This window comes from Tursiops truncatus, chromosome 3 (genome assembly GCF_011762595.2).
Source record: "Tursiops truncatus isolate mTurTru1 chromosome 3, mTurTru1.mat.Y, whole genome shotgun sequence".
NCBI classification, from domain to species: Eukaryota; Metazoa; Chordata; class Mammalia; order Artiodactyla; family Delphinidae; genus Tursiops; species Tursiops truncatus.
This window is the reverse complement of record NC_047036.1, coordinates 40271960-40294299: the sequence shown is the minus strand read 5'-3', so window position 1 is coordinate 40294299 and position 22340 is coordinate 40271960. Positions and strand designations below refer to the sequence as shown.

At 39.2% G+C, this 22340-nt stretch overlaps 1 protein-coding gene across 1 annotated transcript in view; it reads right to left on the bottom strand.

Moving 5' to 3' along the window:
* The window catches only part of ITGA2 (integrin subunit alpha 2), a 102971-nt gene that overhangs the window by 44861 nt on the left and 35770 nt on the right, over positions 1–22340 (bottom strand). Inside the window, exons 3-7 of the mRNA XM_033852854.2 lie at positions 9998–10107; positions 8296–8387; positions 5086–5200; positions 4797–4924; positions 2299–2447 (exon numbers count right to left, since the gene is read on the bottom strand). Coding sequence (XP_033708745.1) covers positions 2299–2447; positions 4797–4924; positions 5086–5200; positions 8296–8387; positions 9998–10107 — 594 coding nt within the window. The remainder of the gene's footprint in view (positions 1–2298; positions 2448–4796; positions 4925–5085; positions 5201–8295; positions 8388–9997; positions 10108–22340) is intronic.

The following is a 22340-nucleotide window of genomic DNA, read 5'->3' as shown; positions in this document are numbered from 1 at the left end:
TACAGTAGAGCTCATGTAGGATTATAAGTTTGCTGAGGGTAGAAACCATGCCTCATTTAGTTTTGATTCCCTGCAGGGCTTGGAACAGTAAATTGTAAGTGTAGGCACTCAGATAAGATCAAAGGAAAATGGCAATATTTACTAAAAGAGTATTGGAATGCTATTTGTTGTTGTAAAGAAACCGATGAAGGGCTTCCCTGGTGGCACAGTGGTTGAGAGTCTGCCTGCCAATGCAGGGGACACGGGTTCGTGCCCCGGTCCGGAAAGATCCCACATGCCACGGAGCAGCTGGGCCCGTGAGCCATGGCCGCTGAGCCTGCGTGTCCGGAGCCTGTGCTCTGCAACGGGAGAGGCCACAAGAGTGAGAGGCCCGTGTACCGCAAAAAAAAAAAAAAAAAAAAAAGAAACCGATGAAGAAGGAGGAAGAAGAAGAAGAGAAAGAAAATAGAAGTAATTAAATTCCAGAAGGCGTGAGAAGTTAGGTGACTCTCCTAACAACGGAAAGAGTCCTGTTAGCTCGGGAAATTGTGGTGAGACAGGGATGCTGGGGAGAAAAAGTTTTGAAAAGATCATGACAGCCATATGAGTCCCATTTTAACAGAAAGTGGCCATTCTCCTTGAGAAGGAAGCTTGCCAGGCCCCAGGGCTTTTACCAGGGAAAAATGCAACACCCACATTCCCTGCGAAAAATACAGGCCCTTTGCTGTTTCTAACTCCTACGAGGCCATTTTTCTACGTCATCTTAGTCTTCCCCTAAGTCTACTTTACTGGAACAGGACGGGTACTTCACATAATGGCAATTGGCCAGCGGCCTCTGAGATGGCTTGGCTCCAAAGGACATCTTAATAGGGACAAAAAAGGTTAACCAAACCAATCATATCTTCTCTTGTAGGGAATCTACTTTTGAGATATATAGGGAGAGTAGGCAGTTGATAGAAGCAGCAACTAGAACACAGAATATACTAAAAAAAGAAGGGACAGATAAAATAGGAAATTCAGAAAAAGAAAGGACAGGATGTGGTGACTGACCAGATATGTGACCTAAGGAGGAGCAGAAAGAGTAAAGTAAACCATCAAGTTTTTAGTCTGAATGACTAGGGGAAAAGATGGACACATGAATCAAAATGGCAGGGTCATGAGGAGGGGCAGGGAAAAGAGTAAGGCCAGTTTCAAATGTACTGAATTTGATTAGTGAGCCAACACTCCAAATAAGGATTTTCAGCACCAGCCGGATGCCTGTGTGCATTGTAGGAGAGAGGTCAGGGCTAATGACAAAGCAATGGGGTAACCCGGGCAGGGCTGATGGCTCATGTGTATACAATGGATACCATGCCTAAGAGAACAGGGCTATGAAAGAGCGGGCTCTGTTTGGTGAAGAAAAATTAGGAAAAGGAGCCAGTGAAGATGCAAACTTGTTGACAAAAAGTTGGCAGGTTTTCTAGAAGTGTGTGGTGTCATGGCAACTGGAGTAGAAACAGCAGTGCGTGCTCCTTATTGTCAAATGTTCAGGGAAGCTGAAGAGGATGAGGCTTAAGGCAGGACCAAGTTTACCTGATGGCAGAGACATAGGTTTCAAGGATGTGGAGAAGGGAGCATAGACACTTCTTTCAAGGAGTTACGGCAGTGGAAGGAAGGAACTCCCAACTCGATGAAAAAGGGCAGGAAGTAGGTTTAAGGGAAGGTGAACCTACAGTTCTCATTTCTTTTTTAACAGTAGGAGAATAGTTAGCATTTTTTGTAAAGGTATCTGATTAAAGCAGAGTGAAGATGAAGGTCAGCAGTGCTGAGAAAATAAGAGACACTGAGCAAAGAATTAGGAGAATGTTACATAGCTGTGAAATTCACACTGCCCCAGCCTGTTATAAGTAGAATGAGCCCTTCAATTCAATTCAGACTTCTAGGTCATTAACACTTAGGAATCTCTGGCCCTTCTAAATTTGCATGAAGTGCTCCAGTAGCTCAAGTTGTCTGTGGCCTTGATAAATATTAACAAATAAATGCAGATTGCTCCATTGCCAACTTAAACTAAGGTCTTTTAATTTCACTGTACTTACTTCATGTAAAATCTTAAAAAATTATGTAATATCTTATAAAAGTTCTAGAAATCAAAGATTTAAAAATGTCATCCCCTACTGCCTTCTCAAAGTATTCAAGTAACAGAATGTTCAGACTTTTCTTCTCTACCAGTTCTGATTTAAGTGTAGGTACCACATATTTACTTTTCTTCATCTTTCCTTTTTAGTACTTATGAGCACCTCTATTTTATCAAAATATTAGCCTATTAGCAACATAACTTACCTTGCATACTGAATTGCTTTGAATGTATTTGTGAGGTCTCCACCATACTGGGATGTCTGGGATGTTGCTTTAATCATTTCATCTTTGGTTTTAAAAGTGTTCAGGTTAAACACCACTCTTGGATAATTGGCATATTGAATTAAGCCCACCTTCAAGAGAAAAGAAGTTTATTACAGGTTTGTCATTAAGTTATAAATCACTCCTATTTAACCAATATAATAAAAATCGAAAGTGCATTTAGACATGGGCTGATAGCTTAAGGGAATCATTTCCAACTTTTTTCTTAAGAATAGTTATTTTTCTTCCAGTGGAATAACTTCCTGGTCAGAGGCCATCAGTGCAGGGCAGCCTTACTTACTGACAAGCAAGATAATGTGCCATTTGTGTACCATTTGATTCTCAAGAGTAATAGTTGTAGATTTTTAAGCACTGCCATATGGATGAATATTAAGTTCTTAACAGGAAGATTCAAATGATATAAATAGATTTTCTAGTTACCAATGGATATAAACATGTAAACAATTATAAGCAGTCATGGACGGAACAGAACATCTCATCAAGTGAGGATGATTATATAATAAACAAAGAATTATAGTTGAATACAAGAAAAAGTGATGTGCTAATCAATGTGGTCAACATGAATGTTTTTGTTGTGCTGGATTTCCTCTAATCACAGACGTTAGAAAGAAAGCTGCTCTATGTGCATTTAGGGCAGGAAGTTTCTGGTCTTCAGGGAAAATGCCATTGGAGAGGGTCTTATTTGAGAGGGCCGAGAGGCAGAACAACTTCTGACCAAGATGTTTGGGCACATACCCTAATCCTTCAGATCAAGGAGGTCAGACACTTCTGTTAACGTCCTTGTTCTCAGCACTGAGATCACCCTCTATGCCTAGGATTTGGGGCTTCCAGAATAGGAATGGTGATGAGGGATCAGTGGTAAAAGGGTCTCTGAAATAGAGGTCAATGTGTAAGGAAGACAGGAAGGGCAAGGCCTGGATTTCTGAGTTCAATCAGCTACTTTCTCTAGGAAGGCTGTTAACTAGGCACTGGAAAAATGACAAAAAATATATTACTGAACCCTCCTCTTTAGGATAGGATGTAAGATTTGAGAGAGAGGAAACGATCAAAAATAACTCTAAGGATTTCAAAATCTAAGGTGATAGGAAGAGAATGGTGACCCCCTGACACAGCCCCATAACTTCTATGTGCAAAAGATAAAGGTGGAAGAGAAGATTTAAAGAAATGTGGTATAGTAGGGCTTAAAGAAAGCTCACATTTAGAACAGAAGAGAAGATACTGAGTAAAACCACCTCTAGAGACGAAGAAGGTGCATCGGGATTGGAAGATAGAAGAGGAAGGCCAGGAATTCCACGCAAGAGACTATTAAATTCAATAAGTCACGTTATGGGGGAAACCCATTCAGAAACAGAGAAAATAAGCAGATACAGATGAAAACTTCTCTTATGAGGGCCTTAACAGTGATGCTCTCCAGAAACCAGTACTATACCTAGTCTTATTTAACAGAAATTTTATTTTATTTTCTGGTGAAAGCCCACAGTGAAACCTCCAAAGTTTTGACAGATACTAATGTCCTCTTGGTATTGAAAAGCAATGTCAATAGGAAAATATATAACAATATTTTATAATACTGTATAGGGAAGCAGAAAAGCAAATGTCAATATAGATAACTGGAAAGCTTTTCAGAAAAGTGTTCCAACAATTGTTGGCCCCTGGAGCACCAGATGCAACCCAGGAACTAGTAACTCTGTGAATTGATTCCTGTTGATACTGGATCAATGTCCTGCTACAACCAGGATGGCCCACGAAATAGCAGATCCAACAAGAAAGAAAGAAAGAAAAAACCCTGAAACTTAAAAAATGCTATTCAGCGTTATGAAAGCATGACGTTTCTGCTCCTGAGTTTTGCTTGCCCACCTCAGGAAGACAGAAAACCAAATTAAAGACTCTTTAAAACATAAAAAGTTATTCAAAAGTATTGAAAAGACTTGTCCTGTGTGAAAAATGGAAGGCTAGACTAGAATATGACAAAAGACTATAAAATAATAAATGGTAGAATTACTCTGTCTATGAACTTACTTATAAAAATTCAAAGATAATTTTTTCACCAGTAAAGAGTAAGTAAAAGAAAGTCACCATTCGTCCAAGCGTGTGTAAAAAAAATACATATTGGATTTCTAAATGTATTGATTAGCTCATGAGTTAGTGGAGGAAAAAATAAGCATCTAAAGAGAATTAAGATGCTATACACATATCTGATGCCTGAATCAGGAATAGAAATCCAAGCTTAAAGACTAGCATTAGGGGAAGTCATAGATAGAATAACTCAGTGTAGCACAAATTTCAGTTAACTTTCAAGATTACCATTAAATGCCTTTAATATGGGGATTTGACAAATGCAAAGATAAAGACCTCATCTCTAATAATATTTTCTCAGAACGAAAGCCGTGGGTTAGTGTATATATAGTGGATGTCCATACCTGTGTCTTTGTGGGGCCTATATCCAGGCCTTGCACAAATTTTTCCAAAAAGTTCTTTACTGCATCCCAGGGGTAAATACTGTTTGATTCATCACATACAACCACAACATCTATGAGGGAAGGGCAGGCTACACAGGAAACGACGAAAGAAACATATATCCATAGGTAAGGCAAAATCACATCCACATACAAATGAGACAAAGTAAAAAAGGATGGCACTTGTTGACACAATTTTTCCCCTCCTTTAAGGTAAGGCATTGCTCAGACCCTCTGCACATTCATAACTTACTCTGAACTGCAGGTGAAAAGCTGGTCAGGAGCTGAAAATTAGGACTGACATCAGAGCATAACCCGGTTGTGTAAAACTGATTTCCGCACTGCTGTGCCCACAGGGGACCACAGGTCTTAAAAGAAATGAAAACAATGACAAAACACATGGAAAACGTTAACCCTCCACCTCGCCATTTGTGAAACTCAGGACTATTTCTATTCTCTTATAAGACTCTAGGAATCGTCAACTCTTGAAACTAACAAGTCAACAGTGCCTTTGAGAGAAAGTGCACTGGAGTCCACAGACGGGAGGGAGAGGGCGGCAGATGTGCTGTGCCTGGTGTCAGGCGTCTTGGGGACCGGAGCACTGGGACTGTCAGTGTAGGGAGGAGCCCATCAGGTCACCCACCAAGCTCGACAAAAGGGGTGCTGTCCTTCCAGAGAACACCCAGGAGGAAAATGCGTGCAAAGTTCATTTTTTGTCTCTCAGATACCTGGGTCTCAGCTGCTTCATCTGTAAAATGAGGATGATCAGACCTCCTCCTAACTTAAGGCTGCTGTGAAGACGAAATGAGTCTATAAACACTTAGAACAGTGCTGGGTAAATAGCAAGGGATATATAATTGTTAGCCAGCATCATTATCATTGTTATTCCTTGAACATAGGTCTCCTCCTGTCCCTTCCATTTATACTCTGCAGCAGAAACCCTAAGTCCTCACGTCCCCATGGGCCAGGCAGGCAGCCTGGAAGAGAGCTCCAGCCAGGTGTAGACACCATGGTGAATGAAGAGCCCACGCTTTCTGTGCAGGGCAGACCATTGTGGCTCCTGCCTGTGGGCTGGTGTGCAACAGGCCCCGTGTGGCCAGACCTCCCAAATTCTCAAGGAGAGTCAAAGAGAGAATTTTGTGTGAAAATTTATAGTTAACAAAAACCTGAAACACTCTACATGCTAAACAAACACAAAGGAGGTTCATGAACCGCCAGTTTTCAACTCTGTAGTTATCAAAGTATTTCTTTGAGGACTTCAGAACCCCATACTTCTGGCCCCTAGAACCTTCAGTTATCAAAGCTGGCATTTGTCTTCTTGTGCACATCATACTCCAACTATTAATATCTCCACTGACCTGACCCCAAAGCTCTCCCTTTCAGCAGCCCTTGAATGCCAAGAACTCCTGATTAAATCATGATTAAATCACGTGGGAAACATTAGATTAAATAATATTCAAATCGTTAGATGTGAAAGGAGAAAAAATGGGGAAGAGAAGTCTAGTGATGATCTTAAAAACAAATCTATACAGTTTAACCTTATGTAAAGCTGTGGACCAATTATTAAAACTTAACTGAAAAGTGTGGACTTGCAAAGAGTGATTGGAAGAATGAAAGGGAACTTATTTGACCCACTTTAATTGTTGGTAGCTCAAAGGAGAAGCTGCTGTGGTCATATTTCATGCTCAATGAACAAGGCATAGTTTTTCCCTTATAAAACTGGTTCATTTTGCCAATTAGTTAGGGAGAAATCACTATTGATGCCTTGGGTTAGTATACCGAATAAGATACCAACTACTGATTCCTATATCCCCACCCCCAAGTTGGTTTATCTTAATCACCCTTAAAAATACTAACTCATGAAGTATTAAAAAAGATTTTTTTGTTTTAAAAGCAATGGAAAACAGCATTAAGGAGTTGAAATTAGAATATGCCAATTGTTAATGCCAGAACAACATTCCTGCTTTAAGCCCGGAACTTAAGAAGGTTCAAAAAAAAAAAAAATGTGATGATTGTCAGTCTTTTCCACAGAATTCTTAAGAGTATCTTAAGATTTTGACCTTTTAGGTATGGAAAGAAGACTTTGGCTTTTTTCTTTTCTTTTTTTTTCTCTTTCCCTCCCTCCCTCCTTCCTTCTACTTGCTACATTGACTGTTAATCTCTCAAATTCTCTTACAATTTTATTTTATAAATAAGATTTACAAAATGTTTTATTTTGCATATAAAAATCTATAGTTACACATTAAAAATCTGAAGTTACAGACTAAAAACTTTGAAGCACATTCTATAATCCCTGTATCTTAATGTTTTTCTTTCTTAATTTATTCAACTTTAAAAAAAAGACAAAAGCAACCTTATGATAAAGACTTCAGAAGATCATAAACAGGAAGATTCATTGCAATATTCATTTATGCATTGATCTAACACATATTATAAGCAACACTTAATTCAGTTAGTGGTACCAAGGTCTCTCTAATATCTCTCAGTAAAAATAGAATGATATTATTCAAAATTGATTACATTTTTAGAGCAATCTGGTTATACACCCAAGCTTTTAAGTTAGCATATCAATGTAGCATGTCATAACCAATGTAAAGTTAAAGTAAACTTTCTAAGACTACTTTAACAGGGCTATACAACTAGGTTACACCTACATGGACTGGCAGAAATGTCAGATGAGACTGGGTTTTTGTTTGCCTTTAAACACTTTTTTTTTTTTTTTTTGGTGTGTGATGGTTTTCATTTTTTTACAGTTGCATCTTTTCAACAGTTTTCTATGTTATTTTTTTGTTAGTCCCAAACTCAGGAATTATTCTCTCTTTCAGAAAACTTCCATTTTCTTCTAGTTTTTTATATTAACTTTTTAATTCACTCAGAAGTATATTTGGATATGCAAGTTATTCACCAATTAATTGTCCCCAGACCTCTTGTTAAATAAGGCATTCTCTTTTACTGATTTGTGGTGGTCTTTTCACAGCTTTCTAGAAACTAAATGAGAGTACACATTAACATGAAATAAGACGAGATCAAGCCATGCCTTAAATAATATCAGATTGGTCAATGATTATCAGAAACGATTAAAAATAAAAGTACTTTATAGCTTTGAAACCTACTTTCTGAATTTGCAGTACCTATCCTGAATGTTCCTACAGGAAGGAGAAATGAGAGCTAGAATTCTGCTGTTATCAACAAATACAAAGCACATTTTCCAAGGGTAAAGAATCGGTGTTCCTTCTGATCCCTTTTTCCAAAACATTCTGTGGCAATGGTTTTACTAAATATCTTAAGACATCTACATATCAACATATTGTTCTTTCATGTTGGCTCTCCATCTAGCATGTCTTATCCAAAATCAAGCTCAAACATTTAAACCTCAAGATCTGGCTTGCTAGGAGGGATGGTGAGAAGACACTGACTTCATCCTTTCTTGAGAGGAATGAGGATTTGAAAAGTAAACACTCACGAGAAATCCACCCGTTCCCACGTTCCTTGTCAGTGTCAAGCCAAGGCTCATGTTGGTTTTCATCTCAGTAACGTTGGAAATGCTCGTGGAAGCTTTCGAAGGGGAGAAGATTTTTAAGAGTGGTTAAATCATCATTTATTTAAAGCCATTTTTTTTCAATGTACACTCAGGTTTACATGTAGCATTGAATTTAGTGCTTGTGTTATATAATGAAGTGTATGGAAATGAGATGCCTTCAGTGATCTGGCAGCTCATTTAAATATGTGATCACATCTGCAGAATGTGATCCTAGGGGGTGGAGTCTGCAAAGGTCATGGTGGCTCCAGCTAAAGCTTTATTCTGGATCGGAAAAAAATATCCTTAAAGTGTTATCGAAGGATGCCGTATGGTAGAATCTGGCTCAAAGCAATAGTGAATGAACTTTAAAAGGAAATCATGACACTAGCATGTAGAATAATAGATAAATCTCTCCAACCTTCTCTCTCCCACTCAAATAGGGCATCATCTGCTGTATCCATTCTTGAGCTACTGAACACTGAAATTCTTCTCAATAATATCATTATTTTCTCATATCCTCTGATCTCTGCCAAGGTGTATACATATATGTACACATACAGGTATATATATACATAAAATTACGCTGTCTATGTATATGTGTATACACATAAATTATGCTAAGTCATCTGCTCATATGTATATATACATATGCATAAAATTTCTAAAATAATAAAAATATATATATTAGGGGTGAGTATTCAAAAGTTTTATTATATAGTTTATGCCCCATTTCCCAGGATACCTGTTTTAAAACTTCACCCTTCTTCTCAAGCCTCCAAACTCAGCCCAGATCCCATCACTCTCTACTGCAAAGAAGATAATCACACTTGAAAGATAATCTCAACTTCTCTCATCTTTACCTAAAGGTCCTTCTAGAATTCTGACTCCTCTCTTTCCTTTGTGTTTCAGAGAAGAGAGCATTCTTCCTAAGACTCATTTTCCCAGGTACCAGAGACATTAATTCCATCCAGTTAACTTTATTCTTGACCAGGAGTCACTCCCTTTTTATTGCCTCCTTCCACTCTCCCTACAAAAAGGATCATCTCTTTTTTATTAGAAAAATTGTCTCTTAACTCTGCTACCTTATCAAACTATTTTCCCAATTCTCCTTCACTACTTAACTTCTGGAAACAGAGGTCTACTTTTGTGGATAATTAAAACAGCAATTGCAAACAATTACAAAGAATTCTAAACTGTGAATTTCTTTTAGTAGAATGAAATCATTTAGACATGACCAGAAATAAAGAGTGTTCCTCAGCACACCCCAAATCAGCCCTAGTACTGATGTTTCTATACTTAATGGTTTGTTTTGAGGAGGGAGAGAAGTATGGATAGTCTCAGATTTCTATAAGTAACCAGCAAAATAATCCTACATGTCGGTGGAAACCGGTCCACAGTCTGGGGATAGATGGCCCAGGAGGCAGCACGTTTCCCATGCATCCATCTTTCTTATCAGGTCATCAAACCGTGTTGGAAATTTGAATACAGTTGGGCCCCATATGACTACAGACATAAAGGCAACAAAAGCTGTCTATATTCCTTAAACACAAAACTATGATTGGTTTTGTTGTTATCTTTCAGCTGTGTATATAACAAATGAGATTTTGTTACGTGTAAAGTAATCACATTGCTAATTATAACTTACTTTGCAAATTCAGTTTTTCACATGTAGTGGTGGATAGATCAACAGGACATTTATACACATCTCCCATTCGGTTCTCAGGAAAGCCACTCCATGGTGAACCAACCAGTAACCTAGAAATAGGGATTTTATTTTCCATTAGACATAAAATGTTAGCTATAGTTTCTTAAAGATAAAGCTGACCACAAAACAGTAAAAAAAAAAAAAAATTTAATTTCAATTTTTAATAAGTGAACAGTTTCTATTTGCTCAGCTATAATTTGCTCTCCTTCTTTTCCTCTTAGATGATCAAGATCCTTGATGAACATCTACAGTACAGCTGTCTTGCCACACACCTGGGAGTCTCTCTAAAGCAGTTCTGTCCAACAGAAATATAATGCAAGCCATAAATGTGGGCACATATGTAATTTTAAGTTTTCTAGTGGCCACATTAATAAAACAAAAAAGCAACAGGTGAAATTAACTTAAATAATATATTTTATGTAACTCAATATATCCACACTACCATGCAATCAATATTAAAGTTATTAATGAGCTAGTTGATATCCTTTTTTCCATACTAAGTGTTTGAAATTCAGTGTGTATATTTTGAGCACATATCAAGGTAGACAAGTAATATTTCAAGTGTTCAGTACCCATGGGCGGCCAGTGGCTCTTTGGTCAGCATAGCTCTAAAGAATGAAACGATATTAAAAGCTAAAGTGAAAACTAATATTTGTCCAGTGCTTTCTATGCCCTAAGCACTTTTATATGTTATTTAGGGAGCAGATGAGCTATCTAAATGGCTTTATGCTTACCGTCTATATAAGGGAATCCTCGGCAAAAATAAAGAGCAAGTGTACTGTGGGGCTCTCCTTATGTGTATCATGTTTATAGCCGGAATACAGAACACTGAGGTCAGAGACGGGTGCTAACATCTTCCCTTTGGTTAGTTCACTCCCTACAGAATTTTTCCAGTAAGAGACTATGCATTTCCCTGTAGAACCACTCATTCGACATTTCTGGCCACAGAAGAATGGACAGAAAGAGTCCATGTAACAGCCTGATCTTTAGAAACTCCTGTATGTTAATTACTCAGCAGCATCCAGTGACTAAAGAAGCGTATTTGACTCAACATTTTTTCCTTGTCAAAGTTGGGAAGGATTAGATTATTCATCTATGAAACTTAAATTCTTTCATGTCGGGCTTCCCTGGTGGCGCAGTGGCGCAGTGGCTGAGAGTCCACCTGCCGATGCAGGGGACACGGGTTCGTGCCCTGGTCCGGGAGGATCCCACATGCCGCGGAGTGGCTGGGCCCGTGAGCCACGGCCGCTGAGCCTGCGCGTCCGGAGCCTATGCTCCGCAACGGGAGAGGCCACAGCAGTGAGAGGCCCGCATACCGCCAAAAAAAAAAAAAAAAAAATTCTTTCATGAGGCTTCTGTCTAAATATTTTAACATTACTGATTAAACAACATGTGCCCAATTAAGTGCTACAGTGGATAAAAAAGTCTACGGTACATTTCTACTAACTTAGTAAAACTGTTTAAAATACGTAACAAGTAAAATAATAATCATACAGGGCTTCCCTGGTGGCGCAGTGGTTGAGAGTCCACCTGCCGATGCAGGGGACACGGGTTCGTGCCCCGGTCCGGAAAGATCCCACATGCCGCGGAGCGGCTGGGCCCGTGAGCCATGGCTGCTGAGCCTGCGCGTCCGGAGCCTGTGCTCCGCAACAGGAGAGGCCACAGCAGTGAGAGGCCCACGTACCGCAAAACAAAACAAAACAAAAATAATAATCATACAAATGAGTAGAAAGATATGAATAAGTTCCCCTTCCTGAAAAAAAGTAAAATGGTCTAAGGAAGCAAAAATGGACATCAAAGGATGAGGCTGGTAGTCAGCATTCTTAACAGAGGGAACACCATGAACAATCATGGAAAGAGGAAAATACAAATTATTTTGAAAGAGAGTTAATGATTCAGTAATAGTCTTCTCCCCTTATTCATCTTATACAATTATTTTCAAACTAATATTTTATAGAGCATTCTAGAATACTTTTTTTGAATATTCGTTTTATTTATTTTCTTTATTTTTTTGGCTGTGTCAGTTCTTAGTTCTGGCACACGAGATCTTTGCTGAGGCATTCAGGATCTTTCGTTACAGCGCATGGGCTCTTCCGCGGTGTGCAGGCTTCTCTCTAGTTGTGTCATGCGGGTTTTCTCTCTCTAGTTGTGGTGTGCAGGCTCCAGGGTGCATGGGCTCTGTGGTTTGCAGCACGCAGGCTCTCTTGTTGAGGTACACAAGCTCAATTGTGGCACAAGGGCTTAGTTGCCTGGCTGCACGTGGGATCTTAGTTCCCCAACCAGGGACTGAACGTGCGTCCCCTGCATTGGAAGGCAGATTCTTTACCACTCGACCACCAGGGAAGTTCCTAGAATACTTTAAAGCAGCTAACTTTGATTAAGGTTACAGTTGAAAGTTTTTGTCTTCTTCTGAGCAGATATTTTACCTAATTTACCTGTTAAAATACTGCCTATAGAAATCATCAACAAAACAAAAAGACAACCTACTGAATGGGAGAAAATATTTGCAAATGATAAGACTGATAAGGGGTTAATATACAAAATATATAAACAGCTCATACAACTCAACATCAAAGAAAAAAAAACAATAAAAAAAAGGGGAGGGAGGAACTTCAAGATGGTGGAGGAGAAAGACATGGAGATCACCTTCCTTCCATAACTACATCAAAAATACACCTACATGTGGAACAACTCCTGCTGAACACCTACTGAATCCTTGCAGAAGACCTCAGACTTCCCAAAAGGCAAAAAACTTCCCACATACCTGGGTAGGGCAAAAGAAAAAAGAAAAAACAGAGACAAAAGGATAGGCACGGGACTTGCACCAGTGGGAGGGAGCCGTGAAGGAAGAAGTTTCCACACACTAGGAAGCCCTTTCACTGGTGGGGATGGAGGGTGGGCAGGGGGGGAAGCTTCAGAGTCATGGCGGAGAGCGCAGCAACAGGGGTGCAGAGGGCAAAGTGGACAGATTCCCACACAGAGGATCAGTGCCGACCAGCACTCACCAACCTGAAAGACTTGTCTGCTCAACCGCTGGGTCGGGTGGGGGCTGGGAGCTGAGGCTCGGGCTTCGGAGGTCAGATCCCAGGGACGTGACTGGTGGTGGCTGCATGAACACAGTCTGAAGGGGGCTAGTGCACCACAGCTAGCCGGAAGGGAGTCTGGGAAAAAGTATGGATTTGCCTAAGAGGCAAGAGACCATTGTTCGGGGTGTGTGAGGAGAGGGGATTCAGAGCACCGCCTAAATGAACCCCAGAGACAGGCATGAGCCACAGCTATCAGCGTGGACACCAGAGACGGGCATGAAATACTAACGCTGCTGCTGCAGCCACCAAGAAGCCTATGTGCAAGCACGGGTCACTATCCACACCTCCCGTCCTGGGAGCCTGTGCAGCCCGCCATTGCCAGCGTTCCATGATCCACGGACAACTTCCCTGGGAGAACACACAGCGTTCCTCAGGCTGTTGCAATGTCTTGCTAGCCTCTGCCACCGCAGGCTCACCCTGCATTCCAGTTATAACTACCATACCCCTCCCTTCTCCCGGCTTGAGTGAGCCAGAGCCCCGGAATCATTGCTCCTTTAACACCCTCCTGTCTGGGTGAAGAACAGATGCCAAAGGGCGACCTACCTGCAGAGGCAGGGGGAAATCCAAAGCTGAACCCCAGGAGCTGTGCGAACAAAGAAGAGAAAGGGAAATCTCTCCATGCAGCATCAGGAGCAGCGGATTAAATCTCCACAATCAACTTGATGTACCCTGCATCTGTGGAATACCTGAATAGACAACGAATCATCCCAAAACTGAGGCGGTGGACTTTGGGAGCAACTGTAGACTTGGAGTTTGCTTTCTGTGTCTAATTTGTTTCTACTTTTATGTTTATCTTAGTTTAGTATTTACAGCTTATTATCATTGGTAGATTTATTTATTGATTTGTTTGTTCTCTTCTTTTATATATATATATATATGTATATATATTTTTCTTTTCCTTTTTGTGATTGTGTATGTGTACGCTTCCTTGTGTGATTTTGTCTGTATAGGTTTGCTTTTACCATCTGTCCTAGGGTTCTTTCTGTCCGTTTCTTTTTAGTATAGTTTTTAGTGCTTGTTATCATTGGTGGATTACTTTGTGGGATTGGTTGCTCTTTTTTTTTTAACTTTTTATTTATTTATTTTAATAATTTTTTTATTTTAATAACTTTATTTTTAATTTTTCTTTCTTTCTTTTTTATTTGTTTTCTCCCTTTCTTCTGAGCCGTGTGGCTGACAGGGTCTTAGTGTTCCACCCAGGTGTCAGGCCTGAGCCTCTGAGGGGGGAGAGCCAAGTTCAGGACACTGGTCCACCAGAGACTTCCTGGCCCCTCATAATATCAATCGGTGAGAACTCTCCCAGAGAGCTCCATCTCAATGCTAAGACCCAGCTCCACTCAACAATCAGTAAGCTCCAGTGCTGAATATCCCATGCCAAACAAGTAGCAAGACAGGAACACAACACCACCCATTAGCAGAGAGGCTGCCTAAAACCATAATAAGGTCACAGACACCCCAAAACACACCACTGGACGTGGTCCTGCCCGTCAGAAAGACAAGATCCAGACTCACCCATCAGAACACAAGCACCAGTCCCCTCCACCAGGAAGCCTACACAGCCCACTGAACTAAACTTACCCACTGGGGGCAGACACCAAAAACAATGGGAACTATGAACTTGTGGCCTGTTAAAAGGAAACCCCAAACACAGTAAGTTAAGCAAATTAAGAAGACAGAGAAATACACAGCAGATGAAGGAGCAAGGTAAAAACCCACCAAACAAATGAAGAGGAAATACGCAGTCTACCTGAAAAAGAATTCAGAGTAACGATAGTAAAGATGATACAAAATCTTGGAAATAGAATGGAGAAAATACAAGAAACGTTTTAACAGGGACCTAGAAGAACTAAAGAGCAAACAAACAATGATGAACAGCACAATAAATGAAATTAAAAATTCTCTAGAAGGAATCAATAGCAGAATAACTGAGGCAGAAGAATGGATAAGTGACCTGGATGATAAAATAGTTGAAATAACTACTGCAGAGCAGAATAAAGAAAAAGAATGAAAAGAATTTAGGGCAGTCTCGGAGACCACTGGGATGACATTAAATGCACCAACATTCCAGTTATAGGGGTCCCAGAAGATGAAGTGAAAAAGAAAAGGACTGAGAAAATATTTTGAGAGATTATAGTTGAAAACTTCCCTAATATGGGAAAGGAAATAGTCAATCAAGTCCAGGAAGTGCAGAGAGTCCCATACAGGATAAATCAAGGAGAAACATGCCAAGACACATAGTAATCAAACTATCAAAAATTAAATACAAAGAAAAAATATTAAAAGCAGCAAGGGAAAACCAACAAATAACACACAAGGGAATCCCCATAGGGTTAACAGCTGATCTCTCAGCAGAAACTCTACAAGCCAGAAGGGAGTGGTAGGACATATTTAAAGTGATGAAACGCAAAAACGTACAACCAAGATTACTCTACCCAGCAAGGATCTCGTTCAGATTTGATGGAGAAATTAAAACTTTTACAAACAAGCAAAAGCTAAGAGAATTCAGCACCACCAAAGCAGCTTTACAACAAATGCTAAAGGAACTTCTCTAGGCAGGAAACACAAGAGAAGGAAAAGACCTACAACAACAAACCAAAAACAATTAAGAAAACGGTAATAGGAACATACATATGGATAATTACCTTAAAGCAAATGGATTAAATGCTCCAACCAAAAGACACAGACTGGCTGAAAGGATACAAAAACAAGACCCATATATAAGCTGTCTACAAGAGACCCACCTCAGACGTAGGGATACATAGAGACTGAAAGTGAGGAGATGGAGAAAGGTAATCCATGCAAATGGAAATCAAAAGAAAGCTGGAGTAGCAATTCTCATATCAGACAAAATAGACTTTAAAACAAAGACTATTACAAGAGACAAGGACACTAAATAATGATCAAGGGATCAATCCAAGAAGAAGATATAACAATTGTAAATACTTATGCACCCAACATAGGAGCACCTCAATACATAAGGCAAATACTAACAGCCATAAAAGGGGAAATCGACAGTAACACAAACAGAGTAGGGGACTTTAACACCCCACTTTCACCAATGGACAGATCATCCAAAGAGAAAATAAATAAGGAAACACAAGCCTTAAATGATACATTAGAAAAGATGGACTTAATTGATATTTATAGGACATTCCATCCAGAAAAACCAGAATACACATTTTTCTCAAGTGCTCATGGAACATTCTCCAGGATAGATCATATATTGGGTCACAAATCAAGCCTTGGTAAATTTAAGAAAATTGAAATCGTATCAAGTATCTTTTCTGACCACAACACTATGAGCCAAGATATCAATTACAGGAAAAGATCTGTAAAAAATACAAACACATGGAGGCTAAACCATACACTACTAAATAACCAGAGGTCACTGAGGAAATCAAAATATATCTAGAAACAAATGACAATGAAAACACAACAACCCAAAACCTATGGGATGCAGCAAAGGCAGTTCTAAGAGGGAAGTATATAGCAATACAATCCTACCTCAAGAAAAATCTCAAATAAACAACCTAAACTTACACCTAAAGCAATTAGAGAAAGAACAAAAAAAACCCCAAAGTTAGCCCAAGGAAAGAAGTCATAAAGATCAGATCAGAAATAAATGAAAACGAAATGAAGGAAACGATAGCAAAGGTCAATAAAACTAAAAGGTGGTTCTCTGAGAAGATAAAGGAGATTGATAAACCATTAGCCAGGCTCATCAAGAAAAAAAGGGAAAAGACTCAAATCAACAGAATTAGAAATGAATAAGGAGAAGTAACAACGGACACTGCAGAAATACAAAGGTTCATGAGAGATTACTACAAGCTACTATATGCCAATAAAATGGATAACCTGGAAGAAATGGACAAATTCTTAGAAAAGCACAATCTTCTAAGACTGAACCAGGAAGAAATAGAAAATATAAACAGACCAATCACAAGCACTGAAATTGAAACTATGATTAAAAATCTTGCAACAAACAAAAGCCCAGGACAAGACAGCTTCACAGGCCAATTTTATCAAACATTTAGAGAAGAGCTAATACCTATCCTTCTCAAACTCTTCCAAAATAGAGCAGAGCGAGGAACACTCCCAAACTCATTCAATGAGGTCACCATTACCCTGATACGAAAACCACACAAAGATGTCACAAAAAAACGACAACTACAGGCCCATAGCACTGATGAACATAGGTGCAAAAATCCTCAACAAAATGCTAGCAAACAGAATCCAACAGCACACTAAAAGGATCATACACACCATGATCAAGTGGGGTTTATCCCAGGAATGCAAGGATTCTTCAATATATGCAAATCAATCAATGTGATAAACCATATTAACAAAATTGAAGGAGAAAAAGCATATGATCATCTCAATAGATGCAGAAAAAGCTTTTGACAAAATTCAACACCCATTTATGATAAAAACCCACCAGAAAGTAGGCATAGGGGGAACTTACCTCAAAATAATAAAGGCCACATATGACAAACCCACAGCCAACATCATTTTCAATGGTGAAAAACTGAAACCATTTCCTCTAAGATCAGGAGCAAGACAAGGTTGCCCACTCTCACCACTATTATTCAACACAGTTTGGAAGTCCTAGCCACGGTAATCAGGGAAGAAAAAGAAATTAAAGGAATCCAAATCGGAAAAGAAGAAGTAAAACAGTCACTCTTAGCAGATGACATGATACTATTCACAGAGAATCCTAAAGATGTTACGAGAAAACTACTAGAGCTATCAATGAATTTGGTAAAGTAGCAGGATACAAAATTAATGTACAGAAATCTCTTGCATTTCTACACACTAATGATGAAAAATCTGAAAGAGAGATTAAGGGAACACTCCCATTTACCACTGCAACAAAAAGAATAAAATACCTAGGAATAAACCTATCTAGGTAGACCTGTATGCAGAAAACTGTAAGACACTGATGAAAGAAACTAAAGATGATACAGACAGATGGAGAGATATACCATGTTCTTGGATTGGAAGAATCAACATTGTGAACATGACTATACTATAGGATTCAGTGCAATCCCTATCAAACTACCAATGGCATTTTTCACAGAACAGAACAAAAAATTGCACAATTTGCATGGGAACACAAAAGATCCCAAATAGCCAAAGCAATCTTGAGAAAGAAAAACGGAGCTCGAGGAATCAGGCTCCCAGACTTCAGACTATACTACAAAGCTACAGTAATCAAGACAGTACAGTACTGGCACAAAAACAGAAATATAGATCAATGGAACAGGATAGAAAGCCCAGAGATAAACCCACCCACATATGGTCACCTTATCTTTGACAAAGGAGGCAAGGATATACAATGGAGAAAAGAAAGCCTCTTCAATAAGTGGTGCTGGGGAAACAGGATAGCTACATGTAAAAGAATGAAATTAGAACACTACCTAACACCATACACAAAAATAAACTCAAAATGGATTAGAGACCTAAATGTAAGACACTATAAATCTCTTAGAGGAAAATATAGGCAGAACACTGTATGACTTAAATCACATCAAGATCCTTTTTGACCCACCTCCTGGAGAAATGGAAATAAAAACAAAAATATACAAATGGGACCTAATGAAATTTAAAAGCTTTTGCACAGCAAAGGAAACCATAGAGGAGATGAAAAGACAGCCCTCAGAATGGTAGAAAATATTTGCAACTGAAGCAACTCCAAAATATACAAGCAGCTCATGCAGTTCCACATCAAAGAACAAACAACCCAATGCAAAAATGGGCAGAAGAGCTAAATAGACATTTCTCCAAAGAAGATATACAGATTGTCAACAAACACATGAAAGGATGCTCAACATCACTAATCATTAGAGAAATGTAAATCAAAACTACAATGAGGTATCACCTCACAGTGGTCAGAATGGCCATCATCAAAAAAATCTACAAACGATAAATGCTGGAGAGGGTGTGGAGAAAAGGGAACCCTCCTACGCTGTTGGTGGGAATATAAATTGATACAGCCACTATGGAGAACACTACGGAGTTTCCTTAAAAAACTAAAAATAGAATTACCATACGACCCAGCAATCCCACTACTGGGCATATATCCTGAGAAAACCATAATTCTAAAAGAGTCATGTACCACATTGTTCACTGCAGCACTATTTACAATAGCCAGGACATGGAAGCAACCTAAGTTTCCACTGACAGATGAATGGATAAAGAAGGTGTGGCACATATATACAATGGAATATTATTCAGCTATAAAAGGAAACAAAATTGAGTTATTTGTAGTGAGGTGGATGGACCTAGAGTCTGTCATACAGAGTGAAGTAAGTCAGAAAGAGAAAAACAACTACCATAAGCTAACACATATGTATGGAATCTAAAAATAAATAAATAAATAAAAAATGGTTCTGAAGAACTAGGGGCAGGACAGGAATAAAGACGCAGACATAGAGAATGGACTTGAGGACACGGGGAGGGGGAAGGGTAAGCTGGGATGAAGTGAGAGAGTGGCATGGACATATATACACTACCAAACGTAAAATAGATAGCTAGTGGGAAGCAGACACATAGCACAGGGAGATCAGCTCGGTGCTTTGTGACCACCTAGAGGGGTGGGATAGGGAAGGTGGGAGGGAGATGCAAGAGGGAGGGGATATGGGGATATATGTATATGTATAGCTGATTCATTTTGTTATACAGCAGCACCTAACACACCATTGTAAAGCAATTATACTCCAAAAAAGCCGTTAAAAAAAAAGGGCAGAAAACCTGAATAAACGCTTTTCCAAAGACATACAGATGGCCAATAGGCATATGGAAAGATCCTTAACATCATCAATCATCAGAGAAATGCAAATTAAAACCACAATGAAATAGCACTTCACACCTGTCAGAATAGCTATCATCAAAAACCCCACAAATAACAACTGTTGGTGAGGATGTGGAGAAAAGAGAGCCCTTGTACACTCTTGGTGGGAATGTAAATCGGTGCAGCCACTATGGAAAACAGTATGGAGGTTTCTCAAAAAACTAAAAATAGAACTACCATATGACCCAGCAATTCTACTTCTGGGTATTTATCTGGGGAAAAAACAAAAACAAGAACAAAAACCCCCACTAATTTGAAAAGATATGTGCACCCCAATGTTCAAATCAGCATTTTTTACAATTTCCAAGATATGAAAGCAACGTAAGTGTCCATCAACAGATGAATGGATAAAGAAGATGTGGTATACACACACACACACACACACACACACACACACACACACTAGAATACTGTTTAGCCATAAAAAATGAATGAAATTTTGCCATTTGCAACAACATGAATGAACTTGGAGGGTATTACGCTTAGTGAAATAAGTCAGACAGAGAAAGACAAATACTGTATGATATCACTTCTATGTGGACTCTAAAAAGTAAAACACACTTGTGAATACAACAAAAAGGAAACAGACTCACAGATACAGAGAACAAACTAGTGGTTACCAGTGCAGAGAGGGAAGGGAGGAGGGGCAATATAGGGGTAGAGGATTAAGAGGCACAAATTACTATGTATAAATAAATAAGCTATTAAGGATATATAGTACAACACAGGGAATGTAGTCAATATTTTATAACTATAAATGGAACATAACCTTTAAAAATTGTGAACCACAATCTGTATACCTGAAACACAAATAGAAATAGGATTGACATATTGGCTATTAGTAAGTCCCAATATTCACTTTAATGGAGGGAGAGAATCATAGAGCAGGATTTGAAGTGCATGTTTGAACATATCTGATGTTCTTCAAATTCATGACAACTCAGAGGAAGTTAGGAAACTTATGAAGACTCTGTATTGTAAAAACTATCTTCCAGGGCTTCCCTGGTGGCGCAGTGGTTGAGAGTCTGCCTGCCGATGCAGGGGACACGGGTTCGTGCCCCGGTCCGGGAGGATCCCACATGCCGTGGAGCGGCTGGGCCCGTGAGCCATGGCCGCTGAGCCTGCGTGTCCGGAGCCTGTGCTCCGCAACGGGAGAGGCCACGGCAGTGAGAGGCCCGCGTACCACAAAAATAAAACTATCTTCCAGCAGCTCGATTTTTCTCCATTTGTACAAATCTCTGGTCTTCATTCCATAGTGGAAATACACAGTATTACCTCTGATCGTTGTGTGCAGGATACATCTTAAAATTTAAGAAAGAAAGAGACTGAAAAAGAATATACATACACACACACACACACACACACATATATATATATTTAATCACTTAGCTGTACACCTGAAACTAACATTATAAATTAACTATACATCAATAAAAATTTCTTTAATAAAGAAAGAAAGAGATAATCTGGCCCTTGCTTACTTTTCCAGCCCTGTTTTCTCCTGGTACATTCCTGAAATTCTGTATTTTAGTCATTAGACTCTGATCTGGTGGAGGAGCTGAGTTCTTCTTGCTTCTAAACCTTCACACACGCTGTTCCCTGCCTGGGAAATTCTGCTCATTAGTTATGTCTCCCATTAGACAACCACTTCTTCCAGGAAGTCACCTGGTTCTTCCACATTTGAGAAAGGTGGATTTCCTGAAGACTTTCATAGCCTCTGAGCTTTCCCTGTCCCAGTTTTCATCACGTTACCCTGGAAGTGCTTGCCTCCTGATTAAATCCCCCCTAGAGAGGAAAAGTCCATGGGGACTAGGAATTGAGACTATAGCACTGAGTGACTAGGTGTTGAACAAATGAATGAAAACACAAGTGAACAAACGAATGGATGATTCTACATTATTTTTAAAAAATTGTATTGGAGTATAGTTGATTTACGATGTTGTGTTGATTCTACATTATTACCTAAGAGAATTCTCTTACTTGAGGAGAAGTTGAGTAGAAAATTTTTAGTTCTGTTTTTATTGAGGAGCATTTCTTTCTGTCCAAATTGAAGAAAAAACAGACAAACAACAAGAGGTGAAAAAACTCCACCAAGTTGAGAGGAAAGCATTATATGGTCACTGCTCTATCTGCTGTTCCTGATTCAGTCTCCACATATCCATGATGCGTCTAACTTGTGTCTTTATTTTTTAAACAAAAGCTGACTGAGGAGTCTGTAGGGAACAACATGGCACCTGATAGCAAGGAACTCTAATAGGAAGTGTGGCTTTGCCCCTTTACATGCTGGGAATTGATATTAATTACAGCAAATCTTACAACAGCTGGTACTGAATGAGAGCTTTCTGGA